Genomic DNA, 19400 nt, shown 5'->3' on the forward strand with positions numbered 1-19400 from the left:
ACTGACCTTTGTGCCTCTTTCAACCAGGTACTAAAATAAAAGAAGGCCAAAAACACAAAAATATCCAAAAATAAACCAAAATAAACTGTGTGCTACATTAATCAGGCAACTATAATTACTCTAAATTACTTTTTATCTGCTATAACTTTATATTTAATTGTTTTGACTCCGTGACCGTGTTGCTCCTTCTCTCCGTGCACGAGCGATCTCCACATGTGACCGATTTCCGCGCATGCTCGATCTTCGCGGCAATCTGTCTATCCGCCATTTCAAAATAAAAGTCTCTATAGGCTTAATAACTTTGCATGACAATAAAACATTTTTTAAACCAGAATAAACACAACTAATATTTAGAAAACTTAAACTTATGCCCAGTATAGTGCATGTAGAGAAAATCTAAAAACTAAATAACTGGGTTATTTACACTCCCACCAAAATCACGAGTGACTATAATCTCAAACTTAGATCACGAATGATTTTTAAAATGAATTAACTATTACTTAGCCTAGATGAGAGTAAAACAAAAGAAATAATCATGTATTATGAACTGCTAAGCTTAAAGGATACATGACGTTGTTAAGCTGCCTCTAGCAGCAGGACCAACTTCTGCACTGGGCGCTCGACTACTGATGGTTTGCTCAGACGTTTACCATCCTTTCCCAGCTTTCTGTCTCCAAAACGTATTTTTACTCTTCTCACTAGATTATCCTTGTCAACCACAGTCTCAATGACTTCTGCCATACGCCACTCATTTCTAGGCAAGTCTTCTGCTTTCTCCAGCACTATATCTCCAACTTGTATGTTCCTCTTGGGGGTTAGCCAGCATTGTCTGATTGCGATGTTAGACAAGTACTCCTTTCTCCAACGACTCCAGAACTGTTCCGCTAAGTACTGGACATGGCGCCATCTCTTGCGAGCATACACGTCTTCTCTGACAAATTTTCCAGGGGGTGGTAAAGCTTGGGCACTTTTTAAAGTGAGCAGATGGTTTGGGGTTAGGGGTTCAGGACTTTTAGGATCATTTAGATTGTCTACTGTCAGTGGTCGACTATTGACAATTGCCATAGCTTCGTAGAAGAAGGTCCGTAGACAGGAATCATCCAATCTTCCAGAAGATAAGGACAGGGTGGAATGAAGAACGCTCCTTACTGTCCTAATCTGTCTCTCCCAAACTCCTCCTGTGTGACTTGCATGAGGTGCGTTGAAGATAAAGTCACACTGCTTTTCTGCTAAGAATGTCACAAGACGGTTGTTGTCAATCTCACTTAAAGCCTTTGCAAACTCGTTCTTGGCTCCAATAAAGTTACTTCCTTGGTCACACTTTATCTGACGAACCGCTCCTCTGATGGCAATGAAACATCGCAGACTATTAATAAAGGAGTCCGTGGACATATCATCCAGCATCTCAATGTGGATAGCTCGGCAACAGAAACAGGTGAAAAGAAGTCCGTACCTCTTGCATGATCTACATCCTTGTTTTGTGAAGAGCGGGCCGAAACAGTCCATTCCACTGTAAGTGAAAGGAGGGGATGGATCTATGCGCTCTGAGGGCAAATCTGCCATTTTTTGCTGTTCTGTGGGTCTGCGGTGTTTACGACATTTTATGCAGCGTTGCACAAAAGAGGCTACAGTCCTGTTTACTCCTGGAATCCAGAATCCTCTTGATCTGATCTCATTTATAGTTAAGCCTTTACCTTGATGTCCAGTTTTTTCATGACAATCAGCAATTAAGAGTTTTGTTAGGTAATGTTCCTTTGGAAGAATCACGGGATGTTTGACAGAGTGTGAAACAGAAGCATTGCTGAGTCTTCCTCCCACCTTAAGCAATCCGTCATGATCCACAAAAGCATCAAGTAAGTATAGGCTGTTGCTGCGAGGTAGCGTCTTGCCCTTATTCAACAATGCCATCTCCTCTGGATATGTCCGTCTCTGCAAGTCCTTGATAATAGTGCGCTCAGCATCCTCACGCTCCGCTACTGTACTATGATCACTTGACTTGTCCTTTCTCACTCTACGAAGTAAGCGTGCCACTGCTTGGATGACTTTAGACCATGAAGATAATCTTTTGAGTCTGTCAGATAAACAGGTGTCCCCTACTGTATGGGTATTCAGTGATGTAGCCTTTTTGACCTCTGGGTCTCCAATTTGAAGATGAGGATTAACATCCACAGGAGGAGGTATATTTCTTTGCCATAAGATGTTGGGTCCAGTGAACCAGCAGGAAGTGACTAGATCATTAATGCTTAGGCCTCGTGATGCATAATCGGCTGGATTTTCATCCGAGGGAATATACCGCCACTGTTGAGGAGCGGAACTGTGATGAATCCTCTGGACTCGATTTGCAACGAATGTGTGAAAGCGACGAGCTTCGTTACTGATGTAACCCAATACCACTTGGGAGTCAGTCCAGAAATATACATCTGCATCAGTAAGATTCATTTCTTCTTTCAGCACATCATTAACTGCAACTGACACAACCGCTGCAGTCAACTCTAACCGAGGAATTGTTGTGACTTTTAGTGGGGAAACCCTAGATTTAGCCATGAGCAAACTACAATGGACGTCGCCTTGTTCATTTTTGATTCGGAGGTATGAGCACTGGCCATACCCATTTGTACTGGCGTCCGAAAAATTATGAATCTCCTTCTTTATGATTTTTCCAAATCCAGCAGGTACAACACAACGTGGAACCTTGACCTTTACTAAGTTAGCGAGATCGGTCTTCCAGTGCTCCCACTTTGGATTCAACGCATCAGGTAAGGGATCGTCCCAGCCCATGCCACTTCTGCATGTTTCTTGTAAAATAGCCTTTCCCTTCAGTACAAATGGCGAAAGAAACCCTAAGGGATCGAACAAGGAGGCCACAGTTGAAAGTATACCTCTTCGGGTTGCTGGTTGGTCCTTAAAATTAGCATGGAATATGAAGTTGTCATCATCCAGATGCCAATAAATGCCTAAGGCTCTTTCCAAAGGTTCGTTAGCGAGGGAAAGGTCAACAGTACTGACATCTGTTGCGCATTCAGAAGATGGTATGCTCTCTAAAACTTTCTTGTTGTTAGAGACAAACTTATGCAGCCTCAAACCTCCCAGACTACAAAGTTGACGTGCTTCTTGTGCCAACTGAATTCCTTTCTCTGCATTTTCTACACTGGAAACTCCATCATCCATGTAAAAGTCTCGCATAATGAACTGTGAGCCTAGGGAGTGTGAATGCTCACCCTTTTTTGCAAGATGCTTCAGTCCAAAGTTGGCACATCCTGGGGACGACGAGGCACCAAAAAGATGTACTCTCATTCGAAAGGTTTGAGGTGGCAAGTTGACATCTCCATTTTTCCACCAGAGGAATCGTAAGTAGTCTCGATCTGCTTTGTCGACATGGAACTGGTGAAACATTCTTTCGACATCACACATCAAGGCAACTGGATGCTGTCTGAACCGTAAAAGAATTCCAACCAGGCTATTCATCAGGTCAGGGCCTGTAAGCAGATGATCATTTAGGCTGGCTCCCTTGTATCTCGCAGAACAGTCGAAGACTATGCGAATTTTCCCAGGCTTCTTTGAGTGATACACCCCGTGATGCGGGATATACCATTTTTCTCCTTCCTTTCCTTCATCAAGATCTCCTTCAGCATCTCCGTTTTTTATTATCTCCTCCATGAACTTCACATAATGTTCTTTATACACTTCGTCCTTTTCGAATCTCCTCTTGAGATGTTGAAGTCTCACCACTGCAAGGGGTTTGTTATCTGGAAGAAAGGGTCTCTGTCTGAAAGGAAGGGGCATTTCCAAGTGATTGTCTTTGTTCATTTTGACATTTTCTTCTAGTCTGTTCAAGAACATGATGTCCTCTTGAGACACTGCCTTTGTGTTTTCATTAGTGTCTTTAAAATCTGACTCTAGTAATTTAATAAGATCTGCTGGTGTAACAGAAGGCATTTCCTTGATAGATACTCTGTGACATATGTTGACACCATTTACTGAATCATGATTCTTCAACGAAGGACCCACAATGCTCCATCCAAGATCTGTGCGAACAGCATATGGTTCGTTGTCTGCTCCAATGATCACTTCTCTGGGTGCTAGAGCTCTGGAACAGTTATATCCTATCAAGAGTCCAACCTCACAATCTTGAAGTGGGGGAATTTTATCTGTGAGAGCAGTGAGATGTTTCCAGTGTCTGGCAGTCTCATTGGTAGGGATGTGTGCACGATCCACAGGGATACATTGCTTTGTGTATGCAGGAGGAAGGTCTAGAACAATTGTAGAATTAAAGCCTCTGACTCTGAGACCAGACACTCTTTCACTTGATGTTAATGAATCTTTTCCTATCATAGTAGTGAGCCTAAGAGTAACTGGGCATGAGTTTACCTGTAGACCTTGACTTACTGCCTCTTCAATGAAGACTGAGTCACTTTGTGTGTCTAGAAGAGCATAAACAAGTTTCTCAGAGACTGGGTCCCTTTGTGAAGACAACCACACAGGTACAATCATTGAGGTTATGTTGGATGTGCAACCAGATCCTACGCTCAAAGACGTTGTTACAACTCTCTCAGGTGCATTTTCTGAGGCATTATTAGGAGAAGACTTCGACCTCATAACAAAGGTGTCATCGTGTAGGCATGTAGGATGTCTTCTTCTGCATGTATTACATGTATGTCTGTAGCGACACTCTCTGGCACCATGACCGGGCTTCAGACATCCATAGCACAGCTTATTGTCCTTAATGAACTGCCTTCGCTCTTCAAGAGATCTAACAGAGAATTTAGAACAATCATGAATTCGATGCTCTTCACTTTGACAGAACAGACAGGGTTTAATGACTTTATTAGACAACCTTGGATTCTCATGCTGTGTGACCATCTTTGTATGGAAGACATTAGCTTTATTCCTAACAAGCTTAGGGTTAGGTCTCTCTTTGTTGGCTTCAGAAGCATGAAGGGCAGAATAGGAAGTAATAGGGTTGCAGGCTATTTCAGCCTCTGCTGAGACAAATCTCGCAAAGTCATGAAAGGTTGGGAAATTTTGAGTCTCACTCAACGTTTGTGTGGCTTGACGATTCCAACGGGCAGCCGCCCAATCTGGAAGTTTGCAGACGAGTTTTCTGTTCTCTTCACAATCATTCAATATATCCAGTCCGTTTACGTGAGGCATAGCATCTGTACATGCATTTAAGAAATCTGAGAAATTTCTGAGCCCTTCAGCATCCTTGGTTTGTATCCTGGGCCAATTCGCAAGTTTTTCTCTGAATGCTCTTTGTATAATGAATGGCTGTCCATAACGATCTTGCAGTCTTTTCCATGCATCTTGGTAGGCTTCCTCATCGTTTCTGTAGAAGATGCCTTCTAAAGTCTTACGAGCAGGACCAGTGACATACCTTTTCAAGTAATACAATTTGTCTGCTGGAGAGATGTGCCTTTTGTCAATGAGTGATTGGAATGAAGTTTTCCACTCAACAAAATGAATGGGGTCACCACTGAAGATAGTAGGCTCTGGCATAGGAAGTCGGTTCAACATCATGCTATCTTGGACGGCCTGTGCTAGGTAAGACACATCAGCATTAGTTGGTGGTGATAACGCTATCTCATTCAGAATTGGTTTAGCTGAGGTTGCGCGTACAGGCTCTGTAATGTTTACATGTTGCTGCAGCTCACTGTTCTGATTACCAGAATGAATTGTTTCTTCTCTATCATAAACTTCTAGTCTTGCTCTAGCTGCTCTTACCTCCCTTACTGCTTGTAATGTTTGCAACTCACTTTTTTCAGCATTAAGTTCTTGCCTTTGCTTCTCTTCTAGAAGTTGAATTCTTTTCCTTTGCTCCCTTTCCTCAATCATAGCAGCGTATTCTGCTTCCTTAGCCGCAAGCTCTGCTGCTGCTTCAATTTGTTTTGCTCTTAGCGCGGAGTTCAATGAGGACTGACTTGGTTTGGAACTGATACGTGACACTGTGGAGCCATAAACAGAGCGAGCATAATCTCGAACTAGCAGTTCACGAAGACGCACCTTTACTGCTTCACTGTCAAAGTCTCCATCAACGCCTGAGATCCTCTCATAAGCCATCTTTACAATGTCCTTTGTCACCGCATCACAAGCATCAATCCGTCGTCTTATATCTGTGGAAGGAGTGACATCACTGCGGACCTTTATGTATGCATTCATTACTTTGTCTCTTTCACCTTCCATCGTATCTACAAGCATTGCTAATTCGCTCTCAGAGATGTCTGTTTTCAGCTGCTCTCTGGCCTTTCGAGCCTCAGCCTTCCACTGCTCATATGTTTGCATAAGCCTGCCTTCTGTCTTTTGAGACATCTCCATCTGATATGCAAGCATTTTTTCTGTTGGAATACGTTTGCGAACAGAACGGCGTATTTCATTTCCTTCTCCTTCTGAATGATCTTCTAGCTCATCATCTATAGCTTTACTTTGAGAAGGTTGCATTTCAACTGTTTCCATTTCCTTCACTGGAATGCATGGCTCTGATCCTTGGCTAGTCATCATTTACATCAGCATATAGAATAAATGAAGTAAAGCTCTTACTGTAGCAGCCCGGTTGAAATAAAGTTGACTCTTGCACTGATGTTTGCGTTTGACTCTTTTTTCCAGTTTTAATTTCCTTAAAATGCACCTTATTTCACTTCACATTGCCTTTTTTGAGTCCACAACACCGTAAGAGCTAAAACACACAATAACATTCACAAATAATTAAGATATATACAAAATTAAAGTAAATAATATGATATTTAACAGCAAACTATCACATTTTAAAGATAACATCTAATATAGACAATATAAAATTACTTGTATAACAAGAAAATACTTATAAGCAAGCACAAAGACTATATTAACTGTTAAAGTGCTTAAATACACGTGACTGACCTTTGTGCCTCTTTCAACCAGGTACTAAAATAAAAGAAGGCCAAAAACACAAAAATATCCAAAAATAAACCAAAATAAACTGTGTGCTACATTAATCAGGCAACTATAATTACTCTAAATTACTTTTTATCTGCTATAACTTTATATTTAATCGTTTTGACTCCGTGACCGTGTTGCTCCTTCTCTCCGTGCACGAGCGATCTCCACATGTGACCGATTTCCGCGCATGCTCGATCTTCGCGGCAATCTGTCTATCCGCCATTTCAAAATAAAAGTCTCTATAGGCTTAATAACTTTGCATGACAATAAAACATTTTTTAAACCAGAATAAACACAACTAATATTTAGAAAACTTAAACTTATGCCCAGTATAGTGCATGTAGAGAAAATCTAAAAACTAAATAACTGGGTTATTTACAGCAATACCACAACACCGTGGTATTTTTGCTTACGGTTATCATACTGCCAGAATCTCATTCCGGCCCATAATTGGACGCATAAAATTTTTGCCCCTCTTCTGTGAACGTGTTTTGCATGCCACTTCACAACCTGTTCACACTCTGTAAAAATAGGGAGAATCAAATAAACCTTCCTGCTGAATTGACACAGGAGCTACAAAACGAAAGACATTTTGAAACAACAACAAAAAAAAAACATCTGGATGAGCAAAGAGCAAAAACCCAAATTAACATTGGTAAGTTCACTGCTTTTCTGCAAGATGGAGACAGCTACAGGTCTGAAAGGGTCGTTGCAGTGTTTCTTTTGGAAAGGTAGGTATGCAGTGTGATTCTATTTTGATGGATTCAGATTGTATTTTAATGAAACTTGTTGCTTATGTAGTTTGTTTACGAATTAGTGTAATGATATTTATCTTTTCAAATTTCTAAACGTGCTGTATTTATTTCGGATTAAAAAAAGTTGTTTATGTTGGTTATTTTGGTAATGTTATTCACTTTGTCAGTCTTACTGGTTAATGAGATAGGAGTGTGCTTCTGGTTGGTTCGTGTAGGCTAAAGTTAGTATTTTTCAAAATCAAATACCCTGCCCTTTAAGATGCCAAGCATAAAATATTCACAATACAATCTTATTGACATAAAACCTGTCAAATGTCTAAAAATAAAACATCTAAACAATATTGTGTGGATGAGTAAACTGTTGTATCGGCAAAGAGTAATTTAATCTGGGGCTTTTAATATTTAGAAAATATTAAGGCAGTACCGGACTGTCGTCAATTACTCCTCACATAACCTAATGTTATATTAAAAGTACTATTTTGTGAAACACCATTCAGCCTAAAACTACATACAAACACACTTACCTTTAATAACTGAGAACTGATGTTTTTTCAAATGCTTGCTTCTGCAGTGGACCACCACCATTCATGTTGAACTTTGAAATTAATGAATTTTAGTGAACTCTAAAATAGAAAAGACAATGTCGTTAACAGTTGCAGACTGAAATATTTTCTGATTTTTTGTGACCACATGAAAGACTGTGTTGACACCACAATGTCTGATTAATATTGCATGTTTAGAGAATTTACCTGTCCAGCATTCTTCCGGCACGGTCTCTCAAGTTTCTCCCTCCAGTTTCGCACAGCTTTGACACCTGAATAGCACATGCATATGTCAGTAATTGTACAGTATTGTATGCTTCAGTGTACAAGTGTTTACAAACCTTAAAGGTTAATGCCCACTGACCTGCAAGTTTTCCCTCACTAACACAATAAAACTCTTTTTTCCAACAGACTGAAGGCCTGTAAGTTAAATCCATATGGAGGAATAGCTTTCCCCCACAATCTATCTCTGCATGCATAATTGTAAAGCACAACTGCCTACATTACTGTAAGGAACACAGTAACTTAGCTAAGTTACTGCTGTTACTAAAAAGCAGCCTACAAATCACTCATGTTGATCTTCAGTGTAATGTTACATAGACTCATTTACCTCCACTATTTTATTACATTGCAGGTTGTACTGTTTAGGTTTTATAAAACATGGGTTACTTACTACGTTACACTGTTAAGTAACCGGCAAGAATGTCGCGATTCCAACAACAAATAAAGTAAATCAATTTTAAACACATGTAAAATAAAATAATAAAAAAAAACTTACAAGACCAAACGAGTGTGGTACATACTTTCCTCGTGGCTGCTCGCTGATGTTGTTGCTTTTCAAACAGCGGAAATCTTTCTCGTGAGATTTGGCCTCGTGTTTGTGTACTGCTGCCATCTAGCGGTTCGGAGTTGTAACTGGATTTTGTTTATCTTTGAAATACGGTCAAATAATGAATGTTATGCGTGACAGCAGATATTCAGATAAGATAAATTAAACCAAACATCTTAATTTCACTGGTGTCTTTGCATGCCTGATAAAATATCATAATTCTTGCAAGTTATTTTGGCAAAAACAAAATTTTATTAAATTCAAGGTTATTTTGGGCTAAACATGGTTTGTTCGTAGTCGGTCTGCTAAATAGTGGCTATGTACGACGGTGCATAAAACACTTTAAAGAAATTAAACAAACCTTGTAATCGCTGTTAACTTTGCTTACAATGACATACCATACATCTCACAAGTTATTTTGGCAAAAACCACATGTAATTAAATTAATGGTTATTTCTGGGCTAAACGTGGGTTATTCGTAGTCGGTCTATTTGTAAGCTAAATAGTGGCTAAGTACAGACGGTGCATAAAACACTTTAAAGAAATGAAACAAAATACCTTAATCGCTTTGAACTTTGTTTACATGATTAAATATCATACATCTCACAAATCATTTTGGCAAAACAACATGTCATTAAATTAATGGTTATTTCTGGGCTAAACGTGGGTTATTCGTAGTCGGTCTATTTGTAAGCTAAATAGTGGCTAAGTACAGACGGTGCATAAAACACTTTAAAGAAATGAAACAAAATACCTTAATTGCTTTGAACTTTGTTTACATTATTAAATATCATACATCTCACAAATAATTTTGTCAAAACAACATGTTATTAAATTCATGGATATTTCTGGGCTAAATGTGGTTTATTCGTAGTCGGTCTATTTATGAGCTAAATTATGACTACGTACAGACGATGCATAAAACACTTTAAAGAAATGAAAAGAAATACCTTGTAATCGCTGTTAACTTTGCTTACATGATAAAATAGCATCCATCTCACAAATTATTTAGTCAAAAACCACATGTAACCAAATTAAAGTTTAATTGGGCTAGAAGTGGGCTAGGCACAGCCCGGCTATATCGGGTCTATACTGAAACGAGACGTTGAAATGACGGCTATTGCTTGCTGGGTTTGTACAGAATCGCCACGGTTGGCTTCCTGATGAAGTTGTACAGCATGTTGCATACTCCAAAAAAATCCTCGACAGCTGCTTCACTGGACATGGCATGAATTACAACCAGATAAAGCTGGTGATTAAAGCAGTGAATATATGGTATGTTATGATCCAGCTTGTTTTGGAGCAATTTCTGCACACCACCATGCCTGCCAGACATGAGTGATGCGCCATCATAAACCTGACTCAGGATTTTGTTTGTGCTGAGTCCGGCGCTGGTGAGCTCATCAATGATGACACCTGTCAGAGCCTCTGCATCACCTTTCTCAGATGTGGCCATTACCAAGAGGCGCTCACACACACAGTAGTTTTCGTCAACAAAACGCACACCTACAGATATATTTTCTTGGCCTAAAGAATCCCGTGTGCCATCCACTTTAATTGAATACCAGCTGTCACCGATTTGTCTCACTATCTCCTCTGTCACGAGTTTGCTCATCATTTCGATAATCTCGTTTTGAATCTGTGGGCTGGTATAGCGTGCATTCTGTGGTATTGTTTTTGTAATCTTTTTCAGTTCGGGATCTTTGCGCATGGTGTACTCAAAAAGAGACAAAAACAGCCCCATGGAGCTATTATCATCATCTAGCAGCACACTGGCAAAACCAGCATTATCTCCACGTAATGGCAATTTGTATAGCTTTCCACCAGGTGTTACTACTGTTTGTATTTTTACTGTATATTATAAGTGGAAGATGTTATTTTATGTTCTTGTGCATTTTAAGAAATAAGTATTTTTACTATTCTAATTTGAATGTAGGAACATTTATGTTATATTTAATAAATAACTTTACTAGGTTACAGGTATGTGTGATAATTATGTACCTGTATTTGCATAATTAGTTAATGCGCAGGCGCACCGTTAGTTTCAGTTTCGTTTTGGTTTTAGTCAGGACTGGTACGCTTGCCGGTGAGTGTCTGTAAATTGGCATTACTAATAATTAAGGTTAAAAAGTTAATATCTAATGATTGTGTAATTGCATTAGTTTATTGTGGTTTTTGTTTTGTGTTTTGTTTTAGGTTTACAACCTAGCTCCTAGCAATAAGTGATTGTCACATGAGTGTATGTGAAATAAAAAATCTAAATGGCTTGAGTTGTATCGTCGTGCTTGTCCTGAAACCCTTCCAGTGGGAAGTTTATAAAGCTATAGTGGGTAGTTTAATAAAAAACTGGACACAACTGATTCACCACTAAAAACTCTATCATATCAATTACAGCTGACATGTAGTATCTGTTGCGAGCCAGTTGCTCTGAATTTAAGAGACTGGAAATCTCTTTTCCTGTCTCTCTACGTTTTTCTGAATCTCTCCACATTGTTTCACAGGCTAAATGTTCTTTTGAGGCTGCATGCTTATTTAAACCCTTGCCTGTTTCAATCGCATGTTTCCAATCGTTAAATCCCTTAATAGAGAACGTTGCGTCCGATGATACAGATTTGAATTTCCTGCAGGCGTAACAAAATGCGGAGTCCTTTTCCACCGAGTATTCAAGCCAGTCCCTGTTAAAATACCAGCTAGAGGAAAAGGATCGTTTTTTTGAACCAAACATTTTGACTGGAAATTTGCTCAACACAACCTGTTTGGGTTTGTCCGTGCCGAGGTCACTCACACGCGCTTCATCAGGCAGTTGTTGTGGCCGAAATGCTGCCCCAGTCGCGGTTGCACTTGACCCGCAAGGCCCGGGGTCGGGCTCCATGGAGCTGGCATCGGGCTCAGGCTGTCGTCCAGGGTCTCCTTCTCCAACATCAGGCATCGATGTCGTTTTAATTTTGGCAGCGGAGACTGTTGGTGGGCTTTTAAACCATTTGCGGATATCCATTTTGAAGCAATAGCTAAGCATCCAGTTTAAAACTCGTCCAGTTTAAAAAAAAGTGCGGTAACTGTTGAGCGGCTATAGACCAATTTAGAGTAGACGTCACAGTTACGTCACTGCAAGCTGCGCGCGCAATGCGGTTGCAGAAAAACAGTGGAAATGAATTAGACACGAGTGAAAAGAGCAAGATAACTCACTGGAAAATGTCCGGTTGTGCTGTTAAGTGTCAGAATAAGAATGCCAAAAAAGATGGCTTTCATTTTTATAGAATACCATCGTCGAAGACATCATTTGAAGATAAACGTAGGTGTTTATGATTACAATAAGCCCTTAAACGGACAGAATGGAGCAAGGAAATCATCTGGAAATCTTTTAATAATTAGAATAGAAAATAAGTAGAGAAGATGTCCGGTGTTCTGTCGAAGTCTGTTCCCTCCATGTGTTTCTTATAGCGTTTTTATCACGTTACAATTATAATTTATTAAGGAAGAAATAATAGAAAACATGAAAATTATGAAATATTTAATAAACGCTATTATATATAATACATGATAGTATTGCTTTTACATGTACTTTAGCGATTCAGACTGTAAAAATATTTGATTTAGCAAAAAAGAACAATACATATACATTACATACATGCATATCAGTAGCCAAGCCATTTAAACTTTTTATCTATCTAAAAAAATAAACGTAACGTGATTAAAACGCTATAAGAAACATGTATTAAAGGGAAACATATAGGAATCAGACTTCGACAGAACACCGGATCCATAAAAATCACGGTTTAATGCTAAAACACTTCACAACCCTACTGCGGAGCAGTCACTTTCTGCAACCAGTTTGGCTCCGCCCACAAAAAACGTCATCTCTGTTTGCAAACACGAAATTGGTCTATACTGACGTAGGCTACGTCACGAACGTAGCCTCGTGATAGGCTGTTGCAGTGTAGCTAGATTCCCATCAATTAAACAAAATCACACCATTGTTTTTTTTATATTTTTATGTTTTGATGTTTTAATGATAAAGCATACAACATTAATGCAACACAAAATTAGCAAATATGATAATATAAAATTACAGTATTTTTTAAATACTGGGAGGGGGGGCACAAGGGTCGTTGAGGGCGGGCCTGGCCCCCTGTGGCCCGCCCATAGCGACGGGTGTGTCCACGCATATAGCCTTTACCAAGCAAAAGTGTCTTAGAAATTGTAAATCAATATCTTGCTTTATGTGAATAAGAAGGCCATATGATTTTCACATCATTTTGAAGAAAAAACTCTAGACTACTAGTCCTGTTTTGGAAAGTCTTGGGAAAACATGTTTAGAATGAGTTTTGTGGAGTTATATCAGTGACTTAAAAATTTTGCTTTTTAAAAAAACACGCATAAACATTTTTCTCTCCAAAATACAAACATGTACATACATGTTGATTATATGATATTGTAGCCCAGTTTGTGATGAACACAGTGTTATGAGACTTTTGCCATTAATATGTTTTTAAGCAACTGAAAAAAGCACAAATGTCAGTGCATGTCAAAACTTCCCCAGGGCCCTAAAAACCCCTTAGACCCCAGAGGGTTAACAATGACAATGGTTTTGAAAGAATATACCATAAAATATTTGGTTTTGCAAATAAACTTATATTTACTTTTCAGTGGTTCTCAACGTTATTCCTCGAGGCCCACTGCCCTGCACATTTTGTATGTCTCTCTTATTTAACACACCTGATTCAAATCATCAGCTCATTAGAAGAGCTCTCAATGAACTGAACTGAGTCTGTCAGATAAAAGAGACATACAAAATGTGCAGAGCAGTGGGCCTCGAGGAATAACTTTAAGAACCACTTCTTTACATTATGAAATATTATGAAAATAAAATGACACCACTGAAAGAGAACAAATGTGTTTTACCCCATTAAAAAAAAATGTATATTTAAAAATATTTTAGTGGGTCTAGAATAGATTACACTTGTCTAATAGGTTTTAAAATGAAAAGTTTGGAAACCCAGCTTTACACAATACTAGTCTCAATTAAAATTAGTATTAAGTTGTAATATAACTGAAATAAATAGCATTTGCAATTGACAGACATTGATGGCAGATGAGGTGTGGGGATGATGCTGGGCCAGAGTTGAATCTGTGCATCTTAGTAGATCAGGGTGGTTCATCCTTAAGACCTGCATAAAAAAAGAGAAAGGATCTAAAAAGAAAAAGAAAAAAATATTTCTCTCAAATCAAAATTGGACTATCAACCCCAAATTAATAATAAGGCAATTACATGCAAACAAACCTGTCAACCGTCAATATATAACAGATACTACACACCTGTGTCCAATACATCAAGATTCTCACAACATTTTAGGGCTAGCTTAATACCACAGTTCTGGCTATTCTTCATATTCTGTGTGGTTGTTAGTTTGCAACTGTGACAAAAATGAACTTTTCATTAACATTAACATTTGTTCACTTAAACTGACTTCCAAGAGCACCGTTATCTAACACAGTCTACTGTTAAGTGTTTTTTAACATTAAATATAGATTTCTTTTTTTCCTTTTTTTTTGAGAGATACAAAGGACAAATGTCTCTGCTTGCCGCCTTCATCCGTGTGACCAATCAATGGTTGTGTTAAAAACATGGGAGGATAATCAGGTGGTGACAATTAGGTGAAATATTGTGCAGTGTTACAGACAACTCGGATTTCTGATGTTATGTCATTAAATATCCTACCTCCGACCTCAATGCATTCCAGTCAATCACGTATCACATTTGCGTGTTTACCACATAATGAGACGCCAGGAGAAGCTTGTGCTCTTGTGCCAATTATGGCAGAAAACGGTTACTGGATAATTTAACATTCATGTTCATAAATATTATGTGCTGTAAAAGTAGTTTAAAGTTTGTTTGTGGTTCATGTAAGGCTGTGAAGGGCTAGCCACCACCTTGTCTGCAATGTCAAATGACGCATCTCGTTGAGGTCGGTGTTGATGGATCTGTCCCAAGTTGAGAGGTCAGATACTTAACTTTGTTTGCTGTTCCAGACTTCTTACGGGTTTGAGGTCAATAATATCCAACATCCAAGTTGTCTCGAACACAGCATTAGTTCACAGACTCCAGTTCAGTTCTATCTGTAACAAAAGAACACAATGAGAACATCATCACATCAGAGTATTTCATTTATATAAATTGCACCCAAAGAAAAACCAAAATATTAAAAACATGAAAGATCAAAATCTTCATTTAAACCCAAAGGACTAGCCTGGTAATACCATTCTCTGCTACTTTGCTTGAGCGGAAGAACGAAGTCTGACGTAGTCAGACTAAACGGGGACATGGTCTTTAAATAAAACACCCAAAATGACTCTTTGTAAGAGTTTTCACTATCTCCACCACAGTAAGAATTCATTTTTTTCTCAATACTTAAACATTAAAGGTCACGTTTTTCCTGATCCCATATTTCAAACTTTAGGTAGTGTGTAATGTTGCTGTAATAACATAAATAATACCTGTAAATGATAAAGCTCAAAGTTCACTGCCAGCCAGGCGATGTATTATCTTTAAAAGAATTCCCCTTTCAATACAGCGAACGGCCGGTTTGGACTACAGCCCTTTACTTCTCGGTTGAATGACGTCAAAGCAAGTGTGTTTGACTAAACTCCGCCCTGGCTAAGCTAAGCTGCTGTCAAATCACAACACACTAAGGCTTAGTCCACACGGACATGGGTATATTTATAACCGGAGTTTTCCCTAAAAAAAATCCCGTCCACACATGCTCGGTTTAAATTAAATATCCATCCACACGAAAAAGCAAAAGCACGCTATCAAGCGCTGTCAAGAGCATGCCACACCAGCAGGCGGGGATATAACCCAAATCGTGTTCCGCAATATAGTGAGATAACTGAGCATCTATCTGTATACATGTTAGAAGCCCTGTTAGCACAGTTATTATTAGCAAGATACGTCCGCCATTGCACAGAATCATCAACAAAGCAGTCAGCGGCGCACAATCTTGACGTCAAACACAGTGGATAATGGCGCACACTCTGACGTCACAAGGCAAAACTCCCGGTTTTACTCTCTACACGACACCACTGTAACCGGGGTTTCTTAAAAAGCTCACCCTGGCCGGGGTTTTCAAATAAGCTCGGTTTCAGTGCCCTGATACTGCGGTTTCGTGTGGACGAACGGCCGAACCGCGTGAAAAAACTCACGGTTATAAAAATACCCGTGTCCGTGTGGACTAGGCCTAAACCAGTGGTTTTCAATTTGTCCTAGGGGACCCATAGCTCTGCATATTTTGTTTGTCTCCCTTCTTCTTCTTCTTCGATGAGTTTTATTGGCAGTTTGCAATCAATGTGCATTACCGCCATCTACTGGACTGAGGTGTGATCCCATTGGGATGGAATAATAATAATTTAAATAAAATAAAAAAATAAAAAAATAAATGGATGAAAACTAAATTCTACTTGCTAATTGGGTTTCTTTAAGGAAAGCTATAACCGCCCTAACTGAGGACTGTGTGCTGGTTACACTCAATAAGTTTTCCATTGTTAAGTCTTTATTTACCGCTTTCTTCATGTTTTCCCTTTCCCTGGTGTATTATGTGCATTCTAGAAGTATGTGTTTTACATTTTATGTTACTCCACAGCACAGTTTGTGCATATTCCAGTCTGATGTTTTCCTATAATATGTAATCCACTATTTAAACTTGTGTGTCCCATCCTCAGTCTTGTAAACCATGTTTCCTCCTGTCTTTCCAATCCACTGATTTTACTAGTTGTAACCTCTTTGTGTATGTTATACAAGTGTCTACCTTTTCCCTCCTTATCCCATCTCTCCTGCCATATTCTGTTAATTTTGTCCTTAATAATACTTGTAATTTCTGATCTCCTTAACGTGATATTTATTTCAACCAGTTCTGATGTAACAGCTTCCTTGGCCAGCATGTCTGCCTTCTCGGTTTGTCTCCCTTAACTGACACACCCAGTTTTGTTCATGGATCTGTCCCTTAATTAGCTGATCATCTGAATCAGGTGTGTTAGATAAGGGAGACATGCAAAATGTGCAGGGCAGTGGGTCCCCTAGGACAGTGGTTCTCAACTCCAGTCCTCGGGACCCACTGCTCTGCATATTGTGCATGTCTCCCTTATTTAACACACCTGATTCAGATCATCAGCTCGTTAGGATAGATTCCATGAACTGAACTGAGTGTGTCAGATATGAGAGACATCCAAAATGTGCAGAGCAGTGGGTCCCAAGGACTGGAGTTGAGAAAAAAACACTGCACTAAACAAGCTACACAATCAGAACTCGTAACGTATTTCTGAAGGAGGGACTTCATAGGACAAAGAAGACATCAGCCTGTTTTTAGGACAGTGAAAGCACTATATAGATAAGTAGATTGTGTGAAAAATACCGCATGTGAAACATAAACACATGTTATATTGCGCACTGTAAACACAATCAAAGCTTCAAAAACACAGGAAAAACGGGACCTTTAAAGTTGTTCAGTATTATGGTTGTAGTCAATAAAATGACAGGTAATTTTATTTAAAGATCATATCCCCTTTGGGTTTAAATGCAGATTTTAATCTTTCATGCCATGAAGGCAATAACGCCCAAACATCTGTCCTTGTATTGTTTGATTAGAAAAACAGGTCTAAGCACCAAAAGCTGGGAGAGCATGGTGAGGGTGTTGATTGAACTAGATCTATTGACCCCTCATTGATCTCTTAGACTATGTTTACACAGTTTAAATCTGATTTTTATGTATATCCAATTTGAATGACTGACTGTACACACTGTGTATGACAACTCTTTGTGTTTGATTTGTGTGACCAGAGGCGCATTATCTTGTATCCAAAATAGCTGCATTGGTTTATAATTCATGCAGCAACAACCAGTTGTCATAAATGAAAAATAAAATAATGTATTTTTATCCAATTCATCCGAGAAATCATTTGGTAATTAAAATAATGTACCCTAAAAAAAAACTTTCATTTGTAAGACTGCATTAATTACTTTACTACATGTGGGAAGAGACTCATAGGTGGAGGCAGAAGTTTGGTCTACACTTTACATAGCTGGTGCACAGGGATTGTGGTAGGCTAGTGACACAATTTAAGAAGACTGGTTCAAAATCTGCTTTACAACCAGAGGTTGAATTAAACTTTCTTATTGGCTGTCATTTTGACAGATAAGGCTGTAACAAATCTGTCATAATCAATCAGGACTAAAATATCAACAAAACACTTAGAAAATGAACAAAACCAACTACCTGAATCTGTTTGAACTCTAACCTTGAGGTCTGGATAGACAAAGTGAGTGTTTATTTGTGTAAAAGTTAAACCATCATTGAAGACTGATGCAGTTGTCATTAAGGCTGATTTAGTCAGACCTACCCCAATGCCTCTATACAGTAGGCTATGCGCCACTTTTCATTTACACGTTTGCGTCGTTGTTCGCATCGATGTGCATTTACACATGCAGAACGCTAGTAGCCTATGTCCATAGGCATTTACCAATGTAAAATACAATATCAAGGCAAAAGCTGAAAAAATAAAAAGCGGCAGAAAAAACCCTTGTTGGGGGCCAATCACACCAAATGCTTTTTAAAGATGTGAAAACGCAAGGTGCACCTTGATTTGGTCACTTTATAAAAAGCAGTGCAGCTTTTTATATTGCTAGGCAACCACTGAGGCAGCTGTCCTGTCAATCAAATGTTGAAGCGTGAGCGCTCTTTTGCTGTTAACTGTCATATAATCAGAAACTTTAAAAAGAGGATGCTTGCATTGACTTTGAACGAAGGTGAGAGGTGCATAAACACACAGGAGACAGTAAGTGACTGAAGTACGGTTGTTTCAAATAACAGTAAACATCGGTCCCTACAACGAAAGGCCCGCCTCTCCCCATATTCAATTGGACAAAGGAAAGACACAAATGACGTCGGGTGCTTTTCCGCTCTTAGCGCTCCTTAAAAAACGCATGTTGCAGGAGAGGGCAAAAGGCATTCAGTGCGCATAAACCGTGCACATAACGCTCAATGCTGCAGTTAAAAAAGATTTACCTCATAGTAAAGACCACTGGATCTGCAGCGTAATGATGGTCTTCAGGTCCATCATTACGATGATGGTCTCCAGGTCCTCTCATGGTGGCCTTGATTCAGAGGTTTGAGAAGACTACCAAGCACCAGAGCCAGCTAACAGGTGGACCAAACATCAAGCCAGAATTCTGCATGAGTCAGGTAAGCAGAATAAAAGACACTGTAAATAAACAATAATAAAAGATGGTCATTAATGACTTTCATATTCATGTTAATGCTTTGAAAATTATCTTATTTCTTTCAGAATCTTTTGATAATATTGCCAAATGCA

General features: G+C 39.0%; 2 protein-coding genes and 1 long non-coding RNA gene across 5 annotated transcripts in view; all 3 read right to left on the reverse strand.

Annotated features, from left to right (window-relative positions):
- The window catches only part of LOC135729598 (uncharacterized), a 548602-nt gene extending 544224 nt beyond the window's left edge, over positions 1-4378 (reverse strand). For all 3 annotated transcript variants that reach the window (XM_065247382.2, XM_065247389.2, XM_065247396.2), the window contains exon 1: positions 7-4378. In XM_065247382.2, the coding sequence (XP_065103454.2) occupies positions 577-4332 (3756 nt within the window). In that variant the 5' untranslated portion in view covers positions 4333-4378 and the 3' untranslated portion in view covers positions 7-576. The remainder of the gene's footprint in view (positions 1-6) is intronic.
- Positions 4379-4444: 66 nt separating this feature from the next.
- On the reverse strand, positions 4445-7222 carry LOC141281591 (uncharacterized). Its single transcript, XM_073813481.1, has 3 exons — positions 6874-7222; positions 4525-6670; positions 4445-4459 (listed from the first exon to the last, which is right to left on the reverse strand). The coding sequence occupies exons 2-3, from the start codon at positions 6493-6495 to the stop codon at positions 4445-4447; spliced, it is 1986 nt and encodes a 661-aa protein (XP_073669582.1). The 5' UTR covers positions 6496-6670; positions 6874-7222.
- Positions 7223-7925: 703 nt separating this feature from the next.
- LOC135729652 (uncharacterized) lies at positions 7926-9613 on the reverse strand. Its single transcript, XR_010525728.2, has 3 exons — positions 8988-9613; positions 8417-8481; positions 7926-8290 (listed from the first exon to the last, which is right to left on the reverse strand). It is a non-coding gene; the product is annotated as an uncharacterized lncRNA (long non-coding RNA).
- Positions 9614-19400: the final 9787 nt, after the last annotated feature.

Source organism: Paramisgurnus dabryanus, chromosome 24 (assembly GCF_030506205.2).
Source record: "Paramisgurnus dabryanus chromosome 24, PD_genome_1.1, whole genome shotgun sequence".
NCBI lineage: Eukaryota > Metazoa > Chordata > Actinopteri > Cypriniformes > Cobitidae > Paramisgurnus > Paramisgurnus dabryanus.